The sequence below is a fragment of the Desmodus rotundus genome, chromosome 11, assembly GCF_022682495.2.
Source record: "Desmodus rotundus isolate HL8 chromosome 11, HLdesRot8A.1, whole genome shotgun sequence".
Classification (NCBI taxonomy): Eukaryota; Metazoa; Chordata; class Mammalia; order Chiroptera; family Phyllostomidae; genus Desmodus; species Desmodus rotundus.
Window position 1 is genome coordinate 55124557 of NC_071397.1, and position 24140 is coordinate 55148696.

At 33.7% G+C, this 24140-nt stretch overlaps 1 protein-coding gene across 5 annotated transcripts in view; it reads right to left on the minus strand.

Annotated features, from left to right (window-relative positions):
* The window catches only part of ASCC3 (activating signal cointegrator 1 complex subunit 3), a 327691-nt gene that overhangs the window by 156485 nt on the left and 147066 nt on the right, over positions 1 to 24140 (minus strand). For all 5 annotated transcript variants that reach the window (XM_024551762.3, XM_045188637.3, XM_053914249.2 and 2 more), the window contains exon 14: positions 8413 to 8547. In XM_024551762.3, the coding sequence (XP_024407530.2) occupies positions 8413 to 8547 (135 nt within the window). The remainder of the gene's footprint in view (positions 1 to 8412; positions 8548 to 24140) is intronic.

Here is a 24140-nt window from a genome sequence, read left to right on the forward strand (position 1 = left end):
GTCCATGGACTGGAAGAATTAACATCATTAAAATGTGCATATTACCGAAAGGAATCCATAGATTCGACACAATTCCTATTAAAGCATCGATGGCATATTTCACCATCAGTAGGAGCGACTCGCTGGTTCTTAATTCAACAGCTCCAGTGAATTGCTCCTGCTCTTCCCATCTTACCAACATTCTAGCAAGTACCTCATTTCTTTTCTACTCAAATTGTATGTAGAGTGGTTTGTTTCCTTTACTGACTCCTGACTGATACAATACATCTCCCTCAATCCACTTTAATCAGGTTGACAATAGAATTTATTTATCTTGATACCTATTGATCTACTACAGTGACTGGTATGGAGCTTACGCTCAGTAAATATTTACTGAGTGACCATCACTAAAAACAGTCTGAGGCACATGTGTATACAATCAATTCACAAAGACTAGCCTAATTTGCATAACCAATTTCCATGTCATTTTGGCCATCTCACTTGTATGCTTTAACTTGGGAGAAAGAAAAATACCAGATCCATGGCTCCATGTTATAGCATCCCTTCAAAGGTGGTCTTGGTTTTCACATGGGCTACCCTGATATTACTATAAGCCAATTTAGAATCAAGTTAGATTCCAGAGAGAGTACCCTAATTAGCAAAACAGGAACCTCATCTAAAATTGCATTCCTTACGTCCATGTTTTTTTACTACTACCATATTTTATAATAATAGAAAGTAGCTGAAAATACTACATGCTAACACAGGCAAATAAATAAATGCTGAAATACAACAAAAATAATCACCTTGTGAAATGTGATTTTGAGCTTTAAACTTTATCAATATAAATCTCTGCATCACTAATGTTTAATGATATTACTTATTTAATCTATGTATCTTTAAAGTGATTCTCATAGTAAAGTATTTCCAATGCGAGAGAAACAATATTCCAATTAATATACTTTTCCAAACCAGTAAGGTTCCTTAACATGATGTATAAATTTATTATAAAAAATTTATTCTACACCTCTAAAATATATGTTAAAGCACAGGAACAAATATAAGTGCAATCAAAATATACTTAAACATAACAGTAAAAGAAATAAGAATAAAATTCTAATGACACTTTCTGTGCTCGCTGCTCCTTGACAGGGCTATTGGTAATTATTTTGGGAAATCATACTTAAAGCACAAGCAATGAAATAAAAAAATAAACAAGTAGGACTACATCAAACTACAAAGCTACTGCAAAGCAAAAGAAACCACCAACAAAATGAAGTGACAAGCTACAGAATGGGAAAAAAATATCGGCCAAACCTTCGATAAGCTGTTAATATCCAAAATACATAAAAAACTCATGCAACTCAAAAGCAAAAAAACTCAAAAAACAACAATAAAGTAACAAAAAAACCCCGCTAATCCAATTTTTTAAAAAAGGGCAAAGAACCTGAATAGACACTTTTCCAAAGAAGATATATGAATGGCCAACAGGCATAGGAAAAGCCGCTCAACATCACTAGTTATTAGGAAAATGCAAATTAAAAGCACGGCAAGATATCACCTCATGCCGGTTAGAACAGCCATCATCAAAAAGAAGACACCACATGCTGGTGTGGATGTACAGAACAGGGACCCAGTGTGCACTATAGGTGGGATTGTAAATTGTTGCCACCACTATGGAAAACAGTATAGAGGGTCATTAAAAATTAAAAATAGAACCATCATATGGGCCCAAAACTTTCACTTCTGGAAATACATCCAAAGGAAAAACACTGATTAAAAAGATACCTTCCTTCACCTATACGTTCATAGTAGCATTATTTACAATAGCCAAGACATGGAAACAACCTAAGTAGATAAAGATGTGGAATATTATTTACCCATAAAAATCTAGAAAATTTTCCTATTTGTGACAACATGAATGGATCTTGTAGGAATTATGTCAAGTAAAATAAGTCAAGCAGAAAAAGCCAAAACTTAAATGATCACACTTGTATGTGACATCATTTCACAATACACTTGAACCTTGAACAACATGGGTTTGAACTGCACAGGTCCACTTATATGTGGATTTTTATCAATAAGTATACAGTTGGCCCTTTGTATCCCCAGGTTTCGTATCCATGGATACCACAGACTGAAAACAGTATTTTTGATCTGCGGTTGGGAGCCCACAGATGCAGAGGACCAGCTGTATGCATTGTTGGAATGCATCTTATATAAGGGACTTGAGCATCCCTGGATTCTGGTGTCTGCAGGGGTCCTGGAACCAATCCTCCAGGGTTACCAAGGGACAAATGTGGTTAAGTTTTGGGGGAATCAAAAGTTATATGTGAACTTTTGGCTGCATGAGGTGGGGGGGGGGTCACCTCCCCTACCCCATGCATTGTTCAAGGGTGAACTGTACATATAAATCGAATCATCATGCTGTACACCTCAAATTTATACAGTGATGTAAGTCAATTATTCTCAATTAAATTGAGGTTAAAAAGAGTCTCACCAAGTGAGCCATGTGTTAGATGTATGGAAATGAACACATCGGCTACGGAAATTTCCCCTGCTTGGAGGAAAACCAATCCTGCGTTTCAGCACTTAAATTCTGGTCATAAAATTTGGCTCTTCCAACGAACTTCAATAGCTCCCTGCTGCATAGAGTCCAAACTCTCTGTATGTAATTTAAAGTCCTCTACATCCTGACCGAAGTCTACATGCACCTGACATTCTAGTGAAAACAGAACCCCCTCGTTTTCCGAATACGTCCAGCGGGTTCTTTTGCCCAGGCTCTCCTTCTCCTCTCCTTGGACACTCAGGACACCTCCTGCTGCATATTGAAATACAGAAGCACTGGCTTGAATCACTTTTCTTTTTTGTTTCCATTGGACTTTTTGCTCTCCTGTGTCATCACATTTTGCTTTACTTAAATATGTATTTCTAAATCCTCTGTGAGGCTGTGTCTTAAAAGCTAACAGACTCTGCCTTGTTTGGCTGCTTATTTTTGGTGGCACAGACATTTGATCAATCGCATTAAAAATGACATGTTAATGTAGAATTGGATATCTTATATACTCTAAAATCATTGTTCTTAAAAGCTACATAATATTTCATTGAAAGCCTATCCATAGCTTACTTTAAAGTTGCCCTACTGTTGGGTATTTATGCTGTCTCTGTATTTTTCTCATAATAGATAATGTGTTAGAACAGAACTCTTGGTACATACTAACTTTTCTTTTAATGTTACCCTGAAAAGATTCCTAGGTTTAGGATTTTAAAGTTAAAGAATGTGGAAAAAAGTTTGGCTCTTAAAATATATACCAAAATGTTTTTTAAAAGGACTGAACTGATCATTACCACAGGAAATCCAAGCCTGTGCCAAATCCTCAAATCATCTTCAGAACTGGACATCATATTTTAGTTTTTGATGATTTATTGGGTTTAACAGTATATATAGTCCATTATTTATACACCTTTACGTACTAATTATTTTCTTCAACAGTTTGCTTACCTGAATTGATTCCTCCTTTTGTTCATTTACTTACTAGAAATGTCGTGTTTTGGTTATTAAACAAGAGCACAGCTAAAGATGTGCACATTAACTATCCTGTTGTATCTGTTACTGATACTTCTCCCAACCTGTTTATTGACTTTGGCAACTCAATATATTATATTTGATTGTCCTAAAGCTTTAACTTTAACATGATCACAGCGAGCATTCTTTAAAGCTGTCCTCTCCTTCCCTTCAAAGCTCATATATAACTATTTACAGTGTCTATTATACATCAGGAAACATCTATGTTGCCTCATTTATTACAAAAATCTTAAGATATAGGTATCACTGTCACTTTGTATATGAGTAAATTATAACCTGAGAAAGTCGAAAGTCTACGTTAGAGCATCTGAATGAAGATCAATGTCCAGGTGTGCCTGGACACACAGCCTTTATTCTGAGAGGCTACTTCCCTTTGAAAAGGGTAAAGTCATGCTTCCAAAAATCCAATTGAAAACACAGTTCCATTTTTTAATTTAATATTCTGTTTAAAACAATACTGTACTTTTGACATTATTTCTGTGTGATTACAAAAAACAGTAAAATTGCTATATTATCCTCCAAAAGGAAAGGAGGTTGATATGGTGAAGGAAAAAATAACTTCTGAGAAGATAACATTTTGTATGTATTTAAAGTAAAAAATAAGAGAAAGGTGGCTATCAGACACCTGCTAGTCTCTATTTAACAGGTATCTTCTATTTCAGGAAGAAATTCTAATTTTATTTGGCCTATACTGATGCTGTTAAGCTGCTAAGGCAGAAATAAAGAAAGCTATCAATATAATCAGAAAACTTGTATCAAAGCCTGAGTCCACTATCAGGCAAAGCTCATCTATGAAAACAAGGAGATGGTTGGTAGACGTAGGTAATACAAAGCCATACAATGATACTTTAATAAGGTAGCTTTGAGGATACATATTACTATTGGATTTTTCCCAGTTTTCTGATTTAATAGATACTTCCATTAACTACATTCATGAGACGTATTATATGATTCGTCATTTCTAGCTAAAAGAAAAAAAAACTCTTAACATTACTAATATATGTACAAAAATTCATATATCGGGGAAGTATGGTGGTAGGTGGGAAGATGGAAACACATTCACATTAGAATATTTAAAATACCTTTAAATTTCTAACTAAGGGTAAAAATCTATTTGACTACATCTTGAATGAAACAGAATTTGAAGAGTGTAATTGAAATATTCATTCAACTTGATATACTTCTGTAAATGTAAGCTGCTATTTTCCCCTGAAGTATGTTCTATTTTACAGAAAACCAGAAAACTAGGTCTCTTGAGAGTATCTTTGTTGGGGAGAGAAGAAAGTAATAATATGCAGGGTGAATTAGGAAACTTTATCCATATTGCTTGTTATCTTTTCACTATTTTAAAATTTAGTTATTAACATATATATTCTAAAAGTAGATTTCTATAATATATGTAAAGTTTTATAATTGTTCAGCCAGTTTCCAAAATAATTTCATATATCACTCCATTTGTTTATCATAGTAAACTACTAGCACAGATGTTATTTATCCCATTGTTATTCCATTTGATAGAAGAGAAAGCTTCCAAAATGTTTAGGTGTTTAAGGCCATAGGGCTTCTAGTGGTAAAGTCACGACGAGAGCTTTCTGTTAATGTGCCCTCTCGCTGCCGGCCTCATCTGAGACTCCTAGACACTCCATCTCCACAGGTTAAGCTACTTTTAGATACTTCATTTTTCTTTCCCTATTTTCTAGTTTCAGTGGACAATCTGAACATACGGTAGGTTTTTCACCTGCGGGTGACTGTAAGATGGGAATGATATGAGGAGTCCTGAAGTATAGTTTTTACTTACTAGAAAGAAAAGACTCATTTGAGCCATGGATAAAGCATAGAAATAACCTTTTTACGCACATCACACATAATGCATGCGGGGGAGGCACTTCCATTTCCTTAATGCAGTTTTATTTATCATTTATACAAATAAAGTTGTAGTGTGTTAAAACTGTAAAGAAATTACAGTTTTTTTGTAATTTCTTATTTGTTAAGTCAGGACTTAAGATGGTTCCATTAAATAAGTAGGGGTAAAGAATCACAGGGATTCCGTTATATTTCCATTAACAGGACCCATGAGGCTAAATTTCTACGTGTGACCATAGCAAAATTACCTCCTAATTGTATTTTAATGTTTTGAGTACTTAATTTCCCATTTTTCAAAAATGTGGGCAGAAATATCCCCTACCATCATGGTAATAGCTTCCTTAGAATTGCTAGAATGTTAATACCACTCAAGTTCAAAAAGCACTTCAAAGAATAGGAAGACATATACAACTAGAAATAGTACTATAATGTAAAATTCTGAAGATGTGAGAAAACATTCAGGAAGATTATCTTTTGTTATAAAATAATATCCACTGTGGAGGGGCCCACTTTTTTGAATATCTCTTTAGGAGAAATGGGGAATATGGCTACATTTAAAAAATATTCTTCCCTTTTATTAAAAAAATAATGACTCAAAGCCCTGAAGCCTTTAAAAACTCCCAGACTGGATTTTTTACTTGCTTTCGATGGGAGAGTATTTAGGGGAGAAACGGTGAGACGGAGACCTGACTTGGTGAACACACAGTGTACAGAGGATGTGTTGTGGAAGTGTGCACCTAAACCTGTATGATTTTGTTAACCAGTGTCATCACAGTAAATTCCATAACAGGAAGAGGAAAAAAAAGACAGGCACTGAAACGGGTAGACTTTGGGGTGAGACTCGCCCAAATCATGGCTGCACTCACTCACTGTGTGGGAGCGGCAAGGAAATCACTCTCTCCCCCAGTTTCAGTTTCCTTATCTGTAAAATGGGGATAAGGATCTTCAAAGAAACAATAGTGGTGCTGATTACAACAAAATTAAAGTGTGAATATCTTTTATAATGTTTGTCTCATAAGTACAAAGGCAAAAAGAGAAAACATAATTTTTGGGTACCCACTATCAGCTAAATATTGTTTAAAAGGCTGGGAATTTAATGGTGAACAGAACAATGCTCCTGTATTTATTAATAAATGTTGTGGAGAAAGTCCAATAATAACAGTTAAATTGGATAAAAACGAAGTACAATAAAAATACCAAAAGTTATAAAAATAACTACAGATTTTCAAATCTTCCCAACTATATTAAAACTTTTTATTTCTCCATGTTTTTTCAGCATAGTGATCTGTGAATCTGTGTTTGATGATGTTGTCCTAATTACCTGAAAAAGTCTCTTGAAAATAAATATAAATGATTTCTATATGCTTTAGAATATTTTATGTTATACCTGAATTACATACATGGTATATCAAGGGATAACAATACAAACTTACATCACAGGTTGTTGTGAGAACTGAGTTATATAAAGTAATAGAAACAGTCATTGGCCCTAGTGAACACTTGATAAATATTAAACATTATTATTATAACAATTAAATAATAAACCTGCTTTATTTAGAATAACGATAGCTCTCAGAATAGGGAGCTATGAAATAACCAGAGGTCCACCAGGTGGCTCTCTAGGCTTGGCTTTGAAACACAGTAGACTTGCTTTGCATTTCCAAAGGGATGAAATAGGACTTATGAATGCCAACCTGACTTTCCAAAGACTCTCATAAATTCCCAATTAATAAATAACTGGAAGATACAAGCTGTTTAATAAGTATTGTAGAATAGAAATTTCATAACATGAGAAAAATGAAGAAAATGAATACATTTTGTAGTTTTAAATTGAAAGAGAATCTGACATTCACCCCTGGTATCAGATTATCATACTCAGAATTTAAAATATCATTAAAAGTGGTAAAATTTACAGTGCAATTGTACCAATTAAATGCATTTTATTGGCTGATAAATGTGAAAGCTCATAGAACAATGGCTGGCATCTAACAACTGCTCAGTAAACAACAGTGAAATCTTATTGCATATAAAATATTATATTGTGAAGTTACTATCATTTTATGGTCAGGCATTTTTATTTGAAAATTTACTTTCATAGCTATAAATCAGAGCAAACTTTTTCTGTGTAGGGTCAGGGCATTTTAGGCTTGTGGACAAACCACATAGTCTCATAGCAAGTATTCAGTTCCTCCCTTGTCGTGCCAAAAAGCAGCCGCAGACCAAAGAAAAGGGTCTGGCAGTTTTCTGACAGAACTTTAACTGCAGAAATAGGTGACCACCTTTGGCTCTTGGACTGTATTTGCCCACTGTTGATCTAAAACATTATTTGATATAATTAAATAAAACCTATAAATCTCAGGATATCCAAATGACCTACGGAAGTACTTCTCAAACAGTAATGTGCATAAAATCATCCGGGGATGAAGTTCAAATGCCGATTATAATCTGGTAAAACTGGAGTGGGGCCTGAGTTTCTGCATTTCTAATAAGGACCTTTGCTTGTCAGGTCCTCTGAGCACATACCGAACAGCACTGCAGTTGGTCTTAAATTTGTTGGTCTCAAACACTTACATTCTTAAAAGAGCTTTTATGTAGGGATGCCTTTCCATACTGACCCAAAGAAATTAAAGGTGGGAAATTTAAAAAGAAATTGTCAATGAATTCTTTAAAAGAACAATGATGAAGATATAGATGTTAACATATTTTATAAAACTTAAGTGTCCTTTCTGTTTTAACCATACTTTAAAGAGCAGGACTAAACACTACAATTATAACCATTTAGAAAGAAGTTGTAATTGAACACATACATTGGGATCCTTTGAAAGATCATTAAGTCAAGGAAAAAAGTCAAGATTATAACATGATGAATCTGTAAAATTAATTACTTAGAAATAAACACCATGGATCTTTCATGCATAAACTATCCGGTACATCTGGCATATTATGTGCTTTCGTTCTTGTATCTTGCTGTTATTTGTCCCTACCTGTTTTTCTGCATGTCCATATTCGGATCCTTGTGGAGGTAAGAAGCAGGAAATCTGGCCACTATTTTTTGCTCTTTCTATTAGAGACATGGCTGTTCTTACAGTGGCATTTCGAGCATGTACAAACACCATCACCTAAAATAAAGGAAAGCAATTTATTTAATATTCAAATTCATTAAAACATGGCTTAATACCAGTCTGGAAATCACCGAATACAAACAACTATTAATTTTTCAAAATAAAACCCCAGTTCACGAACTCTCCACCATCTCCTTATTTTAGAACAAAATATGTACAGGATAAAGGCAAGTTAACTGAAATCCAGTAACATATATTTATTTATTATTAGCCTATAAATTGGCAGACATTAGAAATGAAATTAGTGGGTTATATAAAATGTGGAGTTTAATTTGTGCATATTCTCTTTTGAAGACATGATGCATTTGCACAATCATCTATTATGGGGACAGAATATAAAAAATATGGGAGCTTTACTTTTCTACAGTCGATGAAATTTCCAGTATCATAAACATATTTAAAGAAATTTCAAACAGTAAAGAACCCTCTTTCTTGGACGAAATCATGTCTAAGAACAACCATTAAAAATATAGTTTAGGGGACTACTGGAAATGAAAATGTTTCTAGAGGTGTTTGGAATTTTTTATTGTGGTAGAACTTCCTGTAGAATTATTTACAAAGTGACTGTGGAAATCTGAATGAGGGGAAAGTCACAAGTCTCTTTGTCAAAGAGAAGTGGACAATAGTACTTTCCCGGACAGTCACCAGGCAGAATGTGAAAGGCAACTGAAGAGAATAAATAAGGGTGCAAGTAGCATCCTGTATTTGCTGGCTCTTAGGATTTGCCTTCTCTACTCTTGCTGTTTCTTTGTTCCTTCAATTCTCCCACATTCAGCTCAATCCCTGCCTTCCCAAAGAGCCATTACTATGGAGAAAAATAATTTTATTCTTTCATATGGGTGAGTGATCTTTTTCAATTTCTTATGGTGTAAATAAACACATCTTTAGATAACTGACATTTTTACCAAACTGAAACATACAATCTAAGGAGAGCTGGTATGGGATCTTTGCATGACTTAAAGACCAGTTCTACCCACAGCTTCCAATGAGACTGACACCTTTAAATCTCTCTGGAGCCACCAAGGCATTCCCTTTATGGCTCAGCATCATGAAGTTCCTAATTGTTGCTTCTTCTTCCCAGTATTTCCCCATATTGCTAATTATGTTTTCTTAGAAGCTAGAACTTTGGTGTTATATGCAGGCTGCATATTTAGGAGGATATGTAACTAATTGTTACAGTAAAAGAGAAGATCATTTGGAGAACTAACACAAAAGTTAAAAGGTGAAGGAGATCTGGGATTTGACCAGAAATGAGAGAGTGACACAGATATAAAGCACATGTTAGGTAATTAACCCATAGTAACCTTACAAGATCTGTATGAAAAAGTCCAACCATTGTTAATATAACAAGAATGGTTTGTGTGACATGGATGGAACCTGGTAGCCAAGGAGAGTGAACTAAAATATGTATTCACTGTATCAGTCAGTGGGGGTGACGGATGCTATTGAATGAGCATGTGTATTGTGTGGCCATCGCATTCACAGTGACTGAGCGCATAGAGCAGCGAATCTGCATCACATGTTTGCGTTGAGCTTGAGCATTCCTCTGGGAAACTATTCAGATGATTCAGAAGGCTGCGCTAAGGGCAACAGGTGACTGGCAGCTTCACCAGCACAACACGCCTGCTCATGCATCACGTCTATGCAGAGGTTTTTGGTGAAAATTCAAATCACCCAGGTGACTCAGTCCCCCTACAGCCTAGATTTGGCACCCTGAGACTTCTGGCTTTACCCAAATATAAAATCACCTTTGAAAGGGAAGAGATTTCAGGCTGTCAGTGAGATTCAGGAAAATACGATGAGGCAGCTGATGGTGATTGGGAGAACTGTGTGAGGTCCCAAGATGCCTACTTTGAAGGGGACTGAAGTGTCATTGTCCTATGTATAATGTTTCCTGTATCCTGTTCAATAACTATCTTCATTTTTCATATTATATGGCTGAACAATTTCTGGACACCACTTGCATGTTTATAAACTTGTCAGGGTATGTTTCACATATGGAATGTTGATTAATATCCACAGTAGGGTAAAATCTCAAATAGCAATCATTCATGAAATTAAAATGCTTAAATAACTAATATTCTCTTAGGGTATATTCAAAGTAAAGGAGAGCAGATAATCTGGAGGATAACAGAAGCTCTTCAATAAAACACTCCCAGTGTTCGTAAAACATACAATAGCATGGCAAGTCATCTAGAGAAATTTCACATGTTAATCACAGTCTTTAAGGATATGAAGCTTGAGATTTCACACTTTGTCAGAGCTCTAACGTAGTTGCTGGTACTAATGTGTTTTGAAAATGATAAGAATATTTCTAAAGAGTAGACTCATAACATTTATTTCAAAAAGTTTTACAGATACTAGAAAATTCTTCTGTTTTCCTCATTTTCAACTAAAAAACATTGATTTGATAGGCTCTCTAGCTTTCTAGGGAAACATCTTTACTTCATAAGATGTCAAGAGACTGTCATTTAATATCACTGTGATATTTTCATAATTACTGACAAAAGCTGTTTAATACTAAGTGAGACAGAAAATTCTGTTAACCATAATGCCACGATGAAGTTTCCCCAGTTCGGAATCTGTCAAATTCCATGATTCTGTGTACTGCAAAAGGTAGGGATATTTCAACTGTGAATTCCTTTTTAAAAGTATAAGGCTGACTTTTTTTCTTATACAAAAATAAATTTTATCACACATAGCCTCATTAATCCTCAACATTAAATGTTTAAAACTCATAATTAAAATAAAGTCTCTTATTATTTATTATTATTTTTTTCATTCATTCATACATTTCAGAGCTTGTGGTCACTACCAAGCCCCAAGCAAACTACTGTGAAAAAGAGAGGCAAGGTCCCCGCTCTCATGAAGATGAGAATCTAATATGATGGATTAAATTTTTTTAAAAATGTTTTTTTTTACTTAATAAATATTTACTGTCATGTATCTGTAAAATACTCTTAAAAGGAAAAAGATGAGAATAGACAAGACATGGTCCTGTCTATAAGACATGTAAAATTTAAGGAGGAAACTGTACATATAATTAAGGCAGCTGACCCAAAAGATGTATGGAGTGTGGCTAATACAGGAATGCTAAACATAGAGCTCCTGAGTCTCCTTAATTCATCCATTCAAATACATACTTCTTAAAACACATTTTCAAAAAATATTTTATTTATTTATTTTTAGAGAGGGGAAGAGAGGGAGAAAGAGAAGGAAACATCAGTGTGTGGTTGCCTCTCAGGTGCCCCCTACTAAGGACCTGGCCCACAACCCAGGCATGTGCGCTGACTGGGAATCAAACCCTCTGGTTCACAGGCTGGCATTCAATCCTCTGAGCCACACCAGCCAGGGCTCATTCCAAGGTATTTACACAGTACCTATTGTGTGCCAGGCAACGTACTAAGTAAGCACCATCCACACAATAATAAATATGTTCCAAGGCTCCAAACTGGAACATTATTGTGTTTTTTAAAAAATTTTTATTGTTATTCAATTACAGCTGTCTGCCTTTTCTCCCCATCCCTCCACCCCACCCCAGCCAAATCCACCTCCCTCCCCCACCTCCACCCTCTCCCTTGATTTTGTCCCTATGTCCTTTATAGTAGTTCCTGTAATCCCCTCTCCCCACTGTCCCTTCCCCCCTCCTCTCTGGTTATTGTTCGATTGCTCTTAACTTCAATGCCTCTGGTTATATTTTGTTTGCTTTTTTTCTTTTGTTGATTATGTGGAACATTATTGTTATGGTGAGAAAGAATCACTAGTAGTCAGCCTGATGTGGCTATAGAAGCAGGGTACAAGCTAGATAGAGGAGGCTATAGCGTTATTTAGAGTATTTACCTTTGGTAATTTTAGTGTATTAGTTTGAAGAAGCACTTTCAAAATTTCTAATACTGAGGCCCAAGGGCCACTTCATCACAATTACTGCTGGTATCTATTAAAATAGATTGCTGCGTCCTCCCTGAAACCAATTGAATGAGAATATCTAGGGGTGGGGTATAGATATTAACTTCTACTGAGATGACTATTGAGTGAAACTAATAATGACCACCAACTTAATTTCCTTCTCCTAAATTAAAAGCTTAAAAGGAAACATAAATAAAACCACCACTACAAGGATTATTTAAAAATATCTCTAATAATCTATCTTAATTTACCTATACATATGATATCAAGAAATATTAAGGTATTTTATATAAATAGCATAGCCCCAAGATCATTTCCCAGATGGGTTGGCTTTTATAATGCAACTACATTTTTATTCCTCACTACTCAAATGCCACATTATGTAAATCCTGTTGAAATAAGAGATATGAAGAACATAAGGGAAAATAAATATGACCCTAAATCTTCATTAATTATTTCAGTTTGACTTGTCAACTTATCATTTTGCAAATTATTTTCTACTGCAGCCAAGAGAAATATTAGTTACAACTTAAAATAGCAATTTCTTTTTATTAAAGAATCCATCATGTCTTATTTAGTAAAATAAACTGTTTTTCTTATTAGAAATTTTCTGTAGAGGCTCCAACAGAAGCCATTATAAGATTTTGGGTCTCTATAAACATACTGGATTTTATGGTTTGGTAATTTGGTAATTTGGTTAATTAATTTAAATACTCATGAAAATTGTAACAAAGGACAGTGTTGTTTCATTTGGCAAAAAACCCTCCAAATAAATCTTAAAAATACTGCTGGTAATGAAACAGCAGTTAAATGGGCATGTGTTATTAAAAATAAGATTAGAACAGGAGATTCAAGTCAATACATTGGTAAATTTTAATTGTTTTATAAAAATTGTTTATATTTGAAGTTTGTTAGGTTAATGCATTTAAAAATATTTTATATACTTATTTTTACTTTAAAAAGCCGCTCAGTTTAAATACATATAATAAAATCACTTCTGGACTAGGAAAGAAAGTATGTGAATTTGAATTCTGGTCCTGTTATTTGACTTGCCAAGAAAAGTGTTGTTCACGTGAGATGTTGATTAAAAGTAATGCAAGAGTCAAAGCTCAAATGATCATTTAAAAAACTGGAATGCTTAAGTAACTGATATTGTTTCAGTGCATTCAAAGGAAAGAAGAATGTATTATTTGACAAAGAGCAGAAATTCTACTTTGAAATACTATGAAACAGATAACTTAGAACGAATTATTTAATCGCTTTGATTGTATTTAACCCAGTTCACAGATAGTTACTAGTGTCACAGGATCACCATAAGGATCGAAGGGTATAATGTAAGTGAAAACATTACATTTAGTAAAGCAAAGCTCTCAAATTTTTAGAATGATTCAAAATCATCGAGCAGGCTTGTTATAAAGTAAGTGTTAGCACCAGTATAAGGGTAATAAATGGTAATAAAATGAATTGAGTCTAAAAGAGGTAAATGGTTAGATCAATAAATGACTGTTTTAAAATGACACCTATGTAAGTACGAATTCCTTATTTATGGAAATATGTTTAGGAATCAAAAAGTTACTAGGGCTATTTAAGCCTGAGATTATTGGAAAACAGGAGGGAGGAGGCCAAATATTAAAGGTGAAATCTTGACTCAAAGCCTTTTGAGAAATTTCCACTAAGAAAGAAGCCTAAGAAGGAAATACTGAAAAGAGACAACAACATGACAGACATGAGTAATTATGTTCTAAGGTCATTATATTGACTGCTGCAAGTGTTAATGAATGAGGCTTGCAGGTGAAGAGACTGAGGGGGTTGCCCAGCAATCTGGGTTAACAAGTCCCCTAGGTGATTCTGGTGCTTGTAAAAATTTGAGAACCCTGTGTTAGGCATTCCTTGTTACTGGAAAACAAAACAAAACTTCTCTATGCTTTTATCATTCATTCATTCATTTTTACTTTTTTATTGAATTTATTGAGGTGACACTGGTTAATAAAATTATATAGGTTTCAGGTGTCCAGTTCTATGATACGTCATGTGTGTTTTGTGCTGCGTGTTCATCACCCCAAGTCAAGTCTCCTGCCATCATCCTTTATCCTCCCTACACCCTCTTCTACCATCCTGACCCCTCTTTCCCTCTGGTAATCACCACACTGTTGTCCCTGGGAGAGTTTTTTTTGTTTTTTAATATATTTTTTTTTTTTGCTTCATCTCCTCACCTTTTTCACACATTCTCGGTGCTTTTAGAATCTTTGGGGGAAGTAAGAAAACAGTCAAATTATTTTTTGTACTTTATAGTTTGAATTAGGTTTGTCACTACAGATGCATTTCAGATATATTTATGTACCACAAGAGCATGTACACAAAAATAATTTTTATTGCTGAGGTTGTATTTCTATATCTGTGTTAGCAGGTAAATGCAATTCTAAAAGGTTTCATTCTGCACATTGTAAATACAAGAATCATCTGTGGTGCAAACTACAGGTTACACAGGATTCTAGTTTAGGCTTGCCAATGCCGGCATGCTGAAAACTCAGGTCATCCGAAGACCTTTTCACATCAGTGCACAGCTTCCTCATTTATTTTTACACTTGCTTAGTATTCCATTACTTAGAAATAATATAATTTATTTAATAAGTCTTTGTTTGATGGGCATTTATGTTGTCTCCAATCTTTTCTTAAAGCAATTATGTAATAAATAACTCTGTACACAATTCATTTCATATGTTTGCAAATATATTTGTTGGATAGTTTTGTAGAAGTGGAGTTGTTGAGTCAAATTATCTGTGACTATTCATTAAACTTATTCTGCACATTGTCTGTTTACTACTGGGTATTTTTTCTTATTGATTTATAGGTGCTCTTTATATAAGAAAGATAGTATACTTTGCCTTTTCCTATACTGCAGCGATTTTGTTGTAGTCTATGCTTTATCTTTTGATTTTGTTTATGGTATCTTATTAAGTATGGAAACAGTTAATTTTTCTTAAATCTGTCAGCTCTTTCCTCTGGCTTATGGGAAATTCATAGATAAGGAAGTGAAAATAGTCATAAACATTAAGAGGATGCTGTACTTCACTAGTACTGTGTGGCTCTAAAAATTCAATGGTAGATACAAATAGTTAAGTTTTGCACATACAAAGATCTGAAAACATATCCATAATATAGTGCTATGTGAAAAAATGTCAAGTTGAAGAACAATTTCTATATTATCCTAAGTGTATATGTAAAGAATGTGTGTGTTTAGAAAGAGAGATATGGACACCCACCAAAGTAATTAATTACCTGGCAAAATGAAAATGGCATGGAGGGAGATAAAAAGAACATTTCCTTTGTCTATCTTGTATTGTTTGTATTACCTATACCTTAATAGTTTTTTAAGTAAATGTATAAATTATAGTGAACAGGAGAAATAAACAATGATAATAATGAGGTTATAATAACATGTTTATAATTCATATTGTACTACTATGTTTAATATATTTTATTGCTAACAGATTTATGATGTTAAGGTAAACATTTAAAGAATACATATTTAACAATGCAGGTATAAGGGTTATGGTGGTACTTTTGATCTCAGTGACAAATTTATATTTTAGTTGACCTGGAAATGTTTTAAGAAGAAAAGAGAGACATGGTCTAGCAGAACAAAATAATAGCATTTCAAGAGACAATATACAGAAGTCAAAAGTTCAGAGAAGAGAGAAAATCTGTATGCTGGTAAATACAGACTTTTAGCAGAAACAGACATGTGGACAGAAGAGCAGTCATATCGAGAAAGGCAAAGCACAATCTCATTCCTAAATATATACTAAGATAAAAATTCATTCTAGATGCAAAAAAAATAATACCACTAAAAGTGATACCTGAAAATTATTTTTCTATTAGGGAAAGATTTTTAAAATGAACAGAGAGAAGGCCATCATCATGGAAAAAAATAGGGATTTAAATTAAAATAATAAAATATTCCTTGATGCTTCCAAATACATGTGATACTTTATCCTTTTGAACATCCAGAGAATTTGTATGCCCCTCTCTTAAGCATTTATCACTGACTACCTTTTATTTTTAGCTATTTTTGTGCTTGATTTAGCTCCTCCGAGAGTCTGTGATCATCCAATAATTACAGGACAGGCTCTGAGAATGTAAGAGTGGGTAAGTTACTATGGTACAGTGTAGGGAACGATTTTGTTTTAATCTGGCAAATGTGACTCAGCCCTGTATGGAAAGCCAACAGCAACCAAGTGGTGGGCAGGAGCCAGACCCTCAAAGTGGGTTTTCCCATGGGAAGCAGGCCTAGAAAATGCATCCAGACTGTTAGGGCCTGCTCTTGCTAAAACTCCCTCACCCTGGTCTGAAACAGTAGATGTTTATTGCCTATCTTCAAGGTGATTTCCAAAGCCTGTGTGAATTTTTCCAAGGATGGAGCATAATCAGTTTGCCGCCTTTCCCTGCTGCATTTGTTATTTTCATCTCCTTGATTGTACCTAAAATGTAGACAATAGCATTCTATGTAATAGATAATAAATCCTTCTTTGATGTAGGTCCCGAGAAAAACAATAAAAGCCTGTGTCCAGGCAAGGTTTAGGGTGCTCTCCCCTTGAGAGAAGTGGCCGCAGGACTCTCATCTTAAGAGAGTACCGTACCATCCCTTTTTCTCCACAGGACTATTGTAGTCTGTGCATTTGTTTTCGTCTTCAGCCACAACACGCAGACTCTGCTGGCTGGAGTCTGCCACAGTGCAGGATCGGAGTCTGGGAAGATGGTGAACAAAGAAGCCATCATTCATTACATGAATAACTACAGGAAGGAAGGAATTCACTCCTCTCAAAAAAAAAAAAAAAAAAAGAAAGAAAAGCATCATCTAGACATCAATTGGGGTCCTCTCTCAAAGTCAGCAAATTAGCTGACTTAAAGCCATGACATTCCAGTTTCCTCATTATTGGCCTTAGAGTGTCATCTCTTTAAATCTTTCTTCCCATTGTTCAAAACCTCCACGCATCTGCATGTTTCCTGGCCTTCACCTACGTTTTACTTTATTGGTTCTCCTGCCAACTCCACCTGAGGGCATTTTAAAACCAGTTCTCCAATAGCCCCAGGGAAAATTAATCACTCCCACACCACTCTGTTCATACCTGGAGATGTCTCCAGTTGTGCAGAGGTCTCACCACTTTGATCATAATTACTAGGACTAAGAATAAAATACCAGGATATATCAATAATGCTTACTATGCCCTAGGCCTAGTATTAGTGCTATGAATAACCATCTAGTTTACTATTAACAACACAATTGAGTAGGCAATTCTATTAGTATTTTACAGATGAGAAAACTGATGCTCAGAGTTTCAATAACTTGTAATTCCTTTATGGGAAGAAGAGGGAATTAGCCTCAGATTTGATATTCCAAAGCCTCTTTCTTTCCATCAAGTTATATTCCGTCCTTGGTGCTGCCTGGGAGCAAGTTCACACCTTACTACCATATTCTGTCATGTATATTGTGCTTTCGTGTATATTGCCCACTCATGTTTTTGGCCCAAACTTTTAGGAAAAAATCTTTCATTTTAATTTTTTAATTCAATTTTTATTTATATTTAGACACAAAACTGATTATGGTATTCCATGGTATTCTTTTGCATATGGATATTGTTATTGCTTTCTAGAGTTACAATTTTAATGCATAAGCATAAATAAAAGATTAAAAACATTTATATAGAAACGGAATTACTCCTACCTATGTACAATGTGCATCCTTATTTTTCCCTCAAAAATTTGGGAAAAAAAGTGTGCATTATACACGGCAAAATACAGTAATTCTGAGGTCTGCTGATCACCTCCATACCACCTTCCCAGCTGTCACCCCATGAGTGGGCACTGAATAAATGAGCACTAAAATTCCAGTGTTCAAAACGATCAGCTTTCAAAGGAGTGATTTATTTTGAGCAGAGATATGAATTTTCAAAGTTTATAAATCAAAATAGGATATATGATGAGTTAATACTTTTACTGATATCTTTTATTACACTATAAGGTATCAAGCTAAATTCCAATTTTTCAACAAGATAATTTTCTTAGATAGTTTTAGTTAAACTTATAGGCAAATGTTCAACTAATATTTAATGAATTAAAATTGTTAATGCTTAGACTTTTGATATTGTTTTAAAGCTACATGTATGTTTATCTTAATGCTTTTGCAAAGTTCAAAATTTGTAATTTTAAAAAAAACTTATAAAATGATCTATTCTGAGAGCATCTTAGAAAGAAAAACACCAAAATTCTGGACTTTGAAGTCAAAGACAGGTCCTAAATCAAAGCTACTATATTTATAATAAATCAAATTAATCTAATTCATTAACCAAAATAATATCCTACTGATGGGCATGGATAAAGAAAATATTCTTACGTTCTAAAATGTTAAAGATTAGACACTACTATATTTGAATTATATCAATAAAATTATTAGTACGATAGGGCTAAAGTAATAAATTTTAAAAACCTCTATTTTATTAATCATGGGTATAACCACTATCATTTATTATCAGATATTCCTACAAAATTACTAAAGCATTTATTTTAGCTTAAAAACACCTGGTTAAATATTTAGCAGGTATACCATAAAAAATTTAAAAATGACCTTAAATAGGGTGAATTTATGTTGCTCTAACTACATCAGAAAACTGTATAATCCCCTGACAAATCTTCATGAATTAAATTATGCAAATAAACCCAGGAAAGTAATCTGGAGCAGAGAGAAGTGGTTCCACATCTCCAAGCTGTGTAATCACATCTGCACTTGGCAGTTCAGAGCCACCGCTGGACTCCCTCACTGAGCATCTGCAGTTCCTCTCAAGAACCCTAAGCTTTTAAGTGATAAATAGGTTCAGATTATCTTTAATGAATTATATTTAGGGCATTACTCTAAATGTGAAATATACCCTTCACCAATGTCTTTAAAGAAATGTCTTAAATTTATTAATTTCTATGTTTGAGTTGAATAGATTGTTAACTGCTGTATTTGGTTAAAAGGATTCCACAACACTTTACATCTTCTAACTAAAAGATATATATATTATCAAAACGTGTAATAATTTTAAAAACCAAAACTTGGAGGACTTAGTGTACTATGTATGTACTATGATAGCAAAAACGTCCTATTTTTAGCTAAGTCCTGTAAAATATTATCTTGCAATCAATTTGTGATATCAGGGCATTGTACGATTTAATTAGAAGCATAAGACATTTATATTTCAACAGTTTCTAAATTGTTAAGACCACAAAAAAGAGAGAAAAAAGTAGAATTTTTAAAATGATACTTTGAATGCCTTTTCCCTTTCCTATAAACTTTTTCTTTAACTTACTAAAATACAATATTTTCTTATGCTTTAATTAATTTTCTTAAGACATTAAGTATACACATATCTTTAACAGGTAATATAATATATGTCATCTAATTGATGCTTGAATAAATTATAAATTCTTAATTTGGGTTTTGTTTTATATTTGTACTACATAGATTTATACATTCAATTTGCAACCTGTATTCCTTTTCAGAACTCAGTACATTTATAAACATAAATTACCTCAACAGTATTGATTATTCTATAGATAAAAGTGTACTTTATACCTCAAAATTGTCTTAAGCATAAAAAATGTTTTAATTTTAATCTGATTTTTATAACATAAAACTAAATAAACTTAAGAATATTAATTTTACTTGCTCATAATTAAGATATAGTCAAACTAATTTTTTGTTTAGAAAAAAATTTCTTAGCAATCTATAACTCTTTATCTGATGCCAAACTAACCTATACAATATACAGACTTATTTTGTTTTTTTTTGTTTTTTTTATTGTTATTCAAGTACAAGTTTTTTTTTGAATACCAGTGGTGTTTTAGAATCAAATAGACTATGTTTCAATCATAACTCACCATTTATATACTAAATAAACTTGGGCAAATTTACCTGTACCTCAGTTTTCACCTGTAAAATGCTGTCCTCTTGCAAGGCTGCTGTAGGAACAACAAAAATTAGAAAGTACTAGAAAGGAGCCTGGCACATAAAAGATGACCCACGCAATAGGGAAAAAAAAGGTTTTTTTGTTTTACAAAGGTTTCCCTAACATTTCTCGGAAATCTGACCTCTACACATCCCATTCACTGGCACAAAGGTCAGTACTGCTTGCTAAGGCAACAGGAAACAAAGGTGCTTGTTTTTACACATAACAATTCTTCAAATATTAAAAAATTTCTATCATATCTCCAGTATGATAGCTCTTTCCTCAGCTAAACACCACCAGTTCTCAATGCTGTTTTCTATAAATCATAGTTTTTATGTTTGGATGCTTAATGAGTTCTATGTTCTTTATTCTTTTTTTAATACTAAAACGTATGCACCTTGATTTTACCATTTGATATGACTTTACATTATATTACCAGATGTATCAATTTGAGCAACTTTACTGAGAAACTTGAAATGATTTAAAAGACATATGTTGGTATTTACTTCTTAAAAATGATTTTTTTAAATTCAAAGATCGTATTTTTTGAAAGGATTGAACCTTTAATAAATTTATGACTGAAAATTATTGGGTTACTATAGATTTTTTGCACATACTTTTGATGATTTCCTCAGGCCAGATTTCTTAGATGAAATTTACAAACATATTTTTTGCATTCTCTTCTCTTTGCAAGGCAATAATAACTGGTTCAATGAAAATGTCAGTTTTGTGGGGTAAAAATATTGAAAGGGAAGTGAAAAGGCCATGGCTCTAGTGTTAACTGCAAATCTTATTAGATGTCTAACTTTGGGATTATTATAAGCTTTGTTTTGACATCTGTAATAAGAAGATGGACTAATGAACTTTATGGTACTTTCATAAATACAATGTCAAAATGAATATAATTATGATCTATTAAAGGTTTTTAAAATACTTCCCATCTCAAATAAAATTATTAGGAACCTGATCAAAAGATGACAAAAATATTAATTAATAAAGGCAACCTACAATTTAAGGGGTAAAAGAGAGCATCATCCATCTTAATTTTCAAGCAAATAATACCATATCTACAAGATTTTTGGTAATGATTCAAATTGTAATGATAGAATATTTAAGATATCTACTTACAAAGTATATTCTTCTTTATATCATACACAGTGTTAACAAATTTGTGGCACACTTATAACTGCTTGTTGTGTACAAAAGCATTCAAATTCAAAAGCTGATGTTGTTATGGGTTTTTATGTAAAAAGCATTTACCCAAATCAGCAAACTGAAGCAGGTTAAGTTTGGGTCAGTGAAGACCGTAGGAACTGAGTAACTGTATGCGAAGAGGTCACAGTTAGTGAGCATAACCCAGAGCCATGGGGGTGGGGGGTGCTATGGAACGGTGCACCCTCTACTTTCTGGCTCGGCCCTAGTTTGTACAGTTGGTACAGCATTTCAGCTACAGATCTGTTTCACACATGCAAATACATGACTTTGTACTTGGTTTGAGTGACGGAAGAGTCATAGTTGCCTGGTGAAAGCCTCTAGGCTATTGCATTCAGCCGGGATATCTAACTGGCATTCAAGCTAGTATTTGGGGCCCTCAAGGGAAAACTACTGGTTTGCTTGGTCCCTTATCAAAAACCTGACAAAGTAGAAGACCAAATCCCATTTCTCCATGAAATGCTAAATTGATATTCCACACGTGAAAGATCAGTTTACTTGGTATCACCCCAAACACAGAAACTACTAATCTTTGTGGAAAGGGGTAACCAACAAGATGCACTGTGAGTAAATATAAAGTCTGTTCCCTAATCTAGCATCCCCTATTTCTATCTGTGAGTGTGTATACGTGTACATATAAATAGTATAAGGTTAGCCTGTGGCAGGTCAGTATGCAGGTAGGCTAGTATCTTAGACCCTTCACAAGACTCTACAGGTCTCTAACCACATTTGAGGACCAGCCACTAACTTGATGAATGCTGCACAATTTGGAAATGCCCACTGTATCTGTCATGATATAGTTAGCACTGCATTTCCCATCTACTCATTTATAAAACCAAGAAAAAAATCAGATGCGATCTGAGACTATGATATTCTCTTAAAAACAGAATCTTATGTTACAATGTTAACTATAGAGATATTTATTTCTTCTCAATACCTCATACTTAAATATGGCACTATGACAGCAAAAAACTGATTAAAAACCTAGCAACAGACAAAAATAGTAAAAATCTGCAGTGGTTAATTTAGACTGAATGTTTAGCTCCCTTTTTTTCACTTTGAGCAAACAAACGAATAGTTGTATTGGACTTCCTTGGGACACATATTTTTATCCTCAGCTTTAATGAAAATACTGTTTGTTCAGTCTTATCAAAAGATGGCTCTAAAAATATAGTCAACAAATTCCGGCAGTAACTAAACTTATTAAATATATCCCCTAACTGCTTCCAAATCCAAATAATCAGCTCGAAACTAGTTAATAAAGAGATTCAATATATCATTTTCTAAAATGAAATAAATAGCTGTCAAATTAACTTCTGACAATTTAATGTACTCTGAATAGCTGTCTAGAGAATTTTCTATGGTCTTATAAAAGACAGGAAAATAATCTAGCAAACATTGTTTTAGTATTACTGTTATTTAAAAATATAAATAATTCAAATAATATAGTATAAAATAAACATGTTATGTATATTAGCTTTTATTTTCAATGGAATTAATGAAAATACTAAATATAGGAAGTACTGGGATAGCTAAAAAGTGTGTTTAGTTTTTTTTCTGTAAAGTAAAAGACACATTTTTCATTTTCACCAATAACTTATTGATGTGGATATTGTGAGTATGTCAACTGTCTCCCAGTATTGGCTATTAGTGGATGGAGGCCATTGGGTGCTGCTAAACATCTTCCAAAGAGTAAGACAGCCCACAGCAAAGAATTATTTGGCCAAAATGCCAATAGTACTAAGAAACTTCGCAAACTACTTTTGACATGTTTTAACTGGCTTTACTTTTTATGTATAATATGCCTTTACGTCAGAACACATGTATTTATATATTGGCTTCATGTACAGAGTGGCCTAAAAGTAGGCTTACAGCTGTTCATATGGAAAAAGACACACAGGTTATGCCTATTACAATAGCTTTATTAACTCTGTTTCACATACAACTGTAAAACTCCTTTTGCCCTACCCTGTATAAAGCATATATGCAAAGTCCCATAGTTAGAGCTGTTTTCATGCAAAGCACTCTGGAGGTGTGAAACAGAGCAGAAGAAAATTATAAAATAATATGGTTAAAAATAGTACCTAGTAAGAGAACAAAACAACTTGTACTATCTTCACATTTGGCAACATAAATCATGACGAGGTGCACCAACGAAGACAGGAAGAATGAGATACTGGATGGAAAAGTTGTAACTTCTATAAGGGAGTTACACTGATTAGATACATAAAAATAGAGATAATATACTACTATACAGGGTGGGGCAAAGGTAGGTTTACAGTTGTTCACATAGAAGATGTTTCCTGTACTCTCAACTGTAAACCTACTTTTGCCATCCTGTATAACAGATGAACTGGGTGGAGCATAAACTTTGCTTTTCAGGTTTGAATGATTATGTATTCCCTAGTGTTCCATAATGAATCTAATATAAAAAAAGTTTTGTGAAAATAAAATTACTTGTTTTGTTTCCCTTTCCTCCCCAAG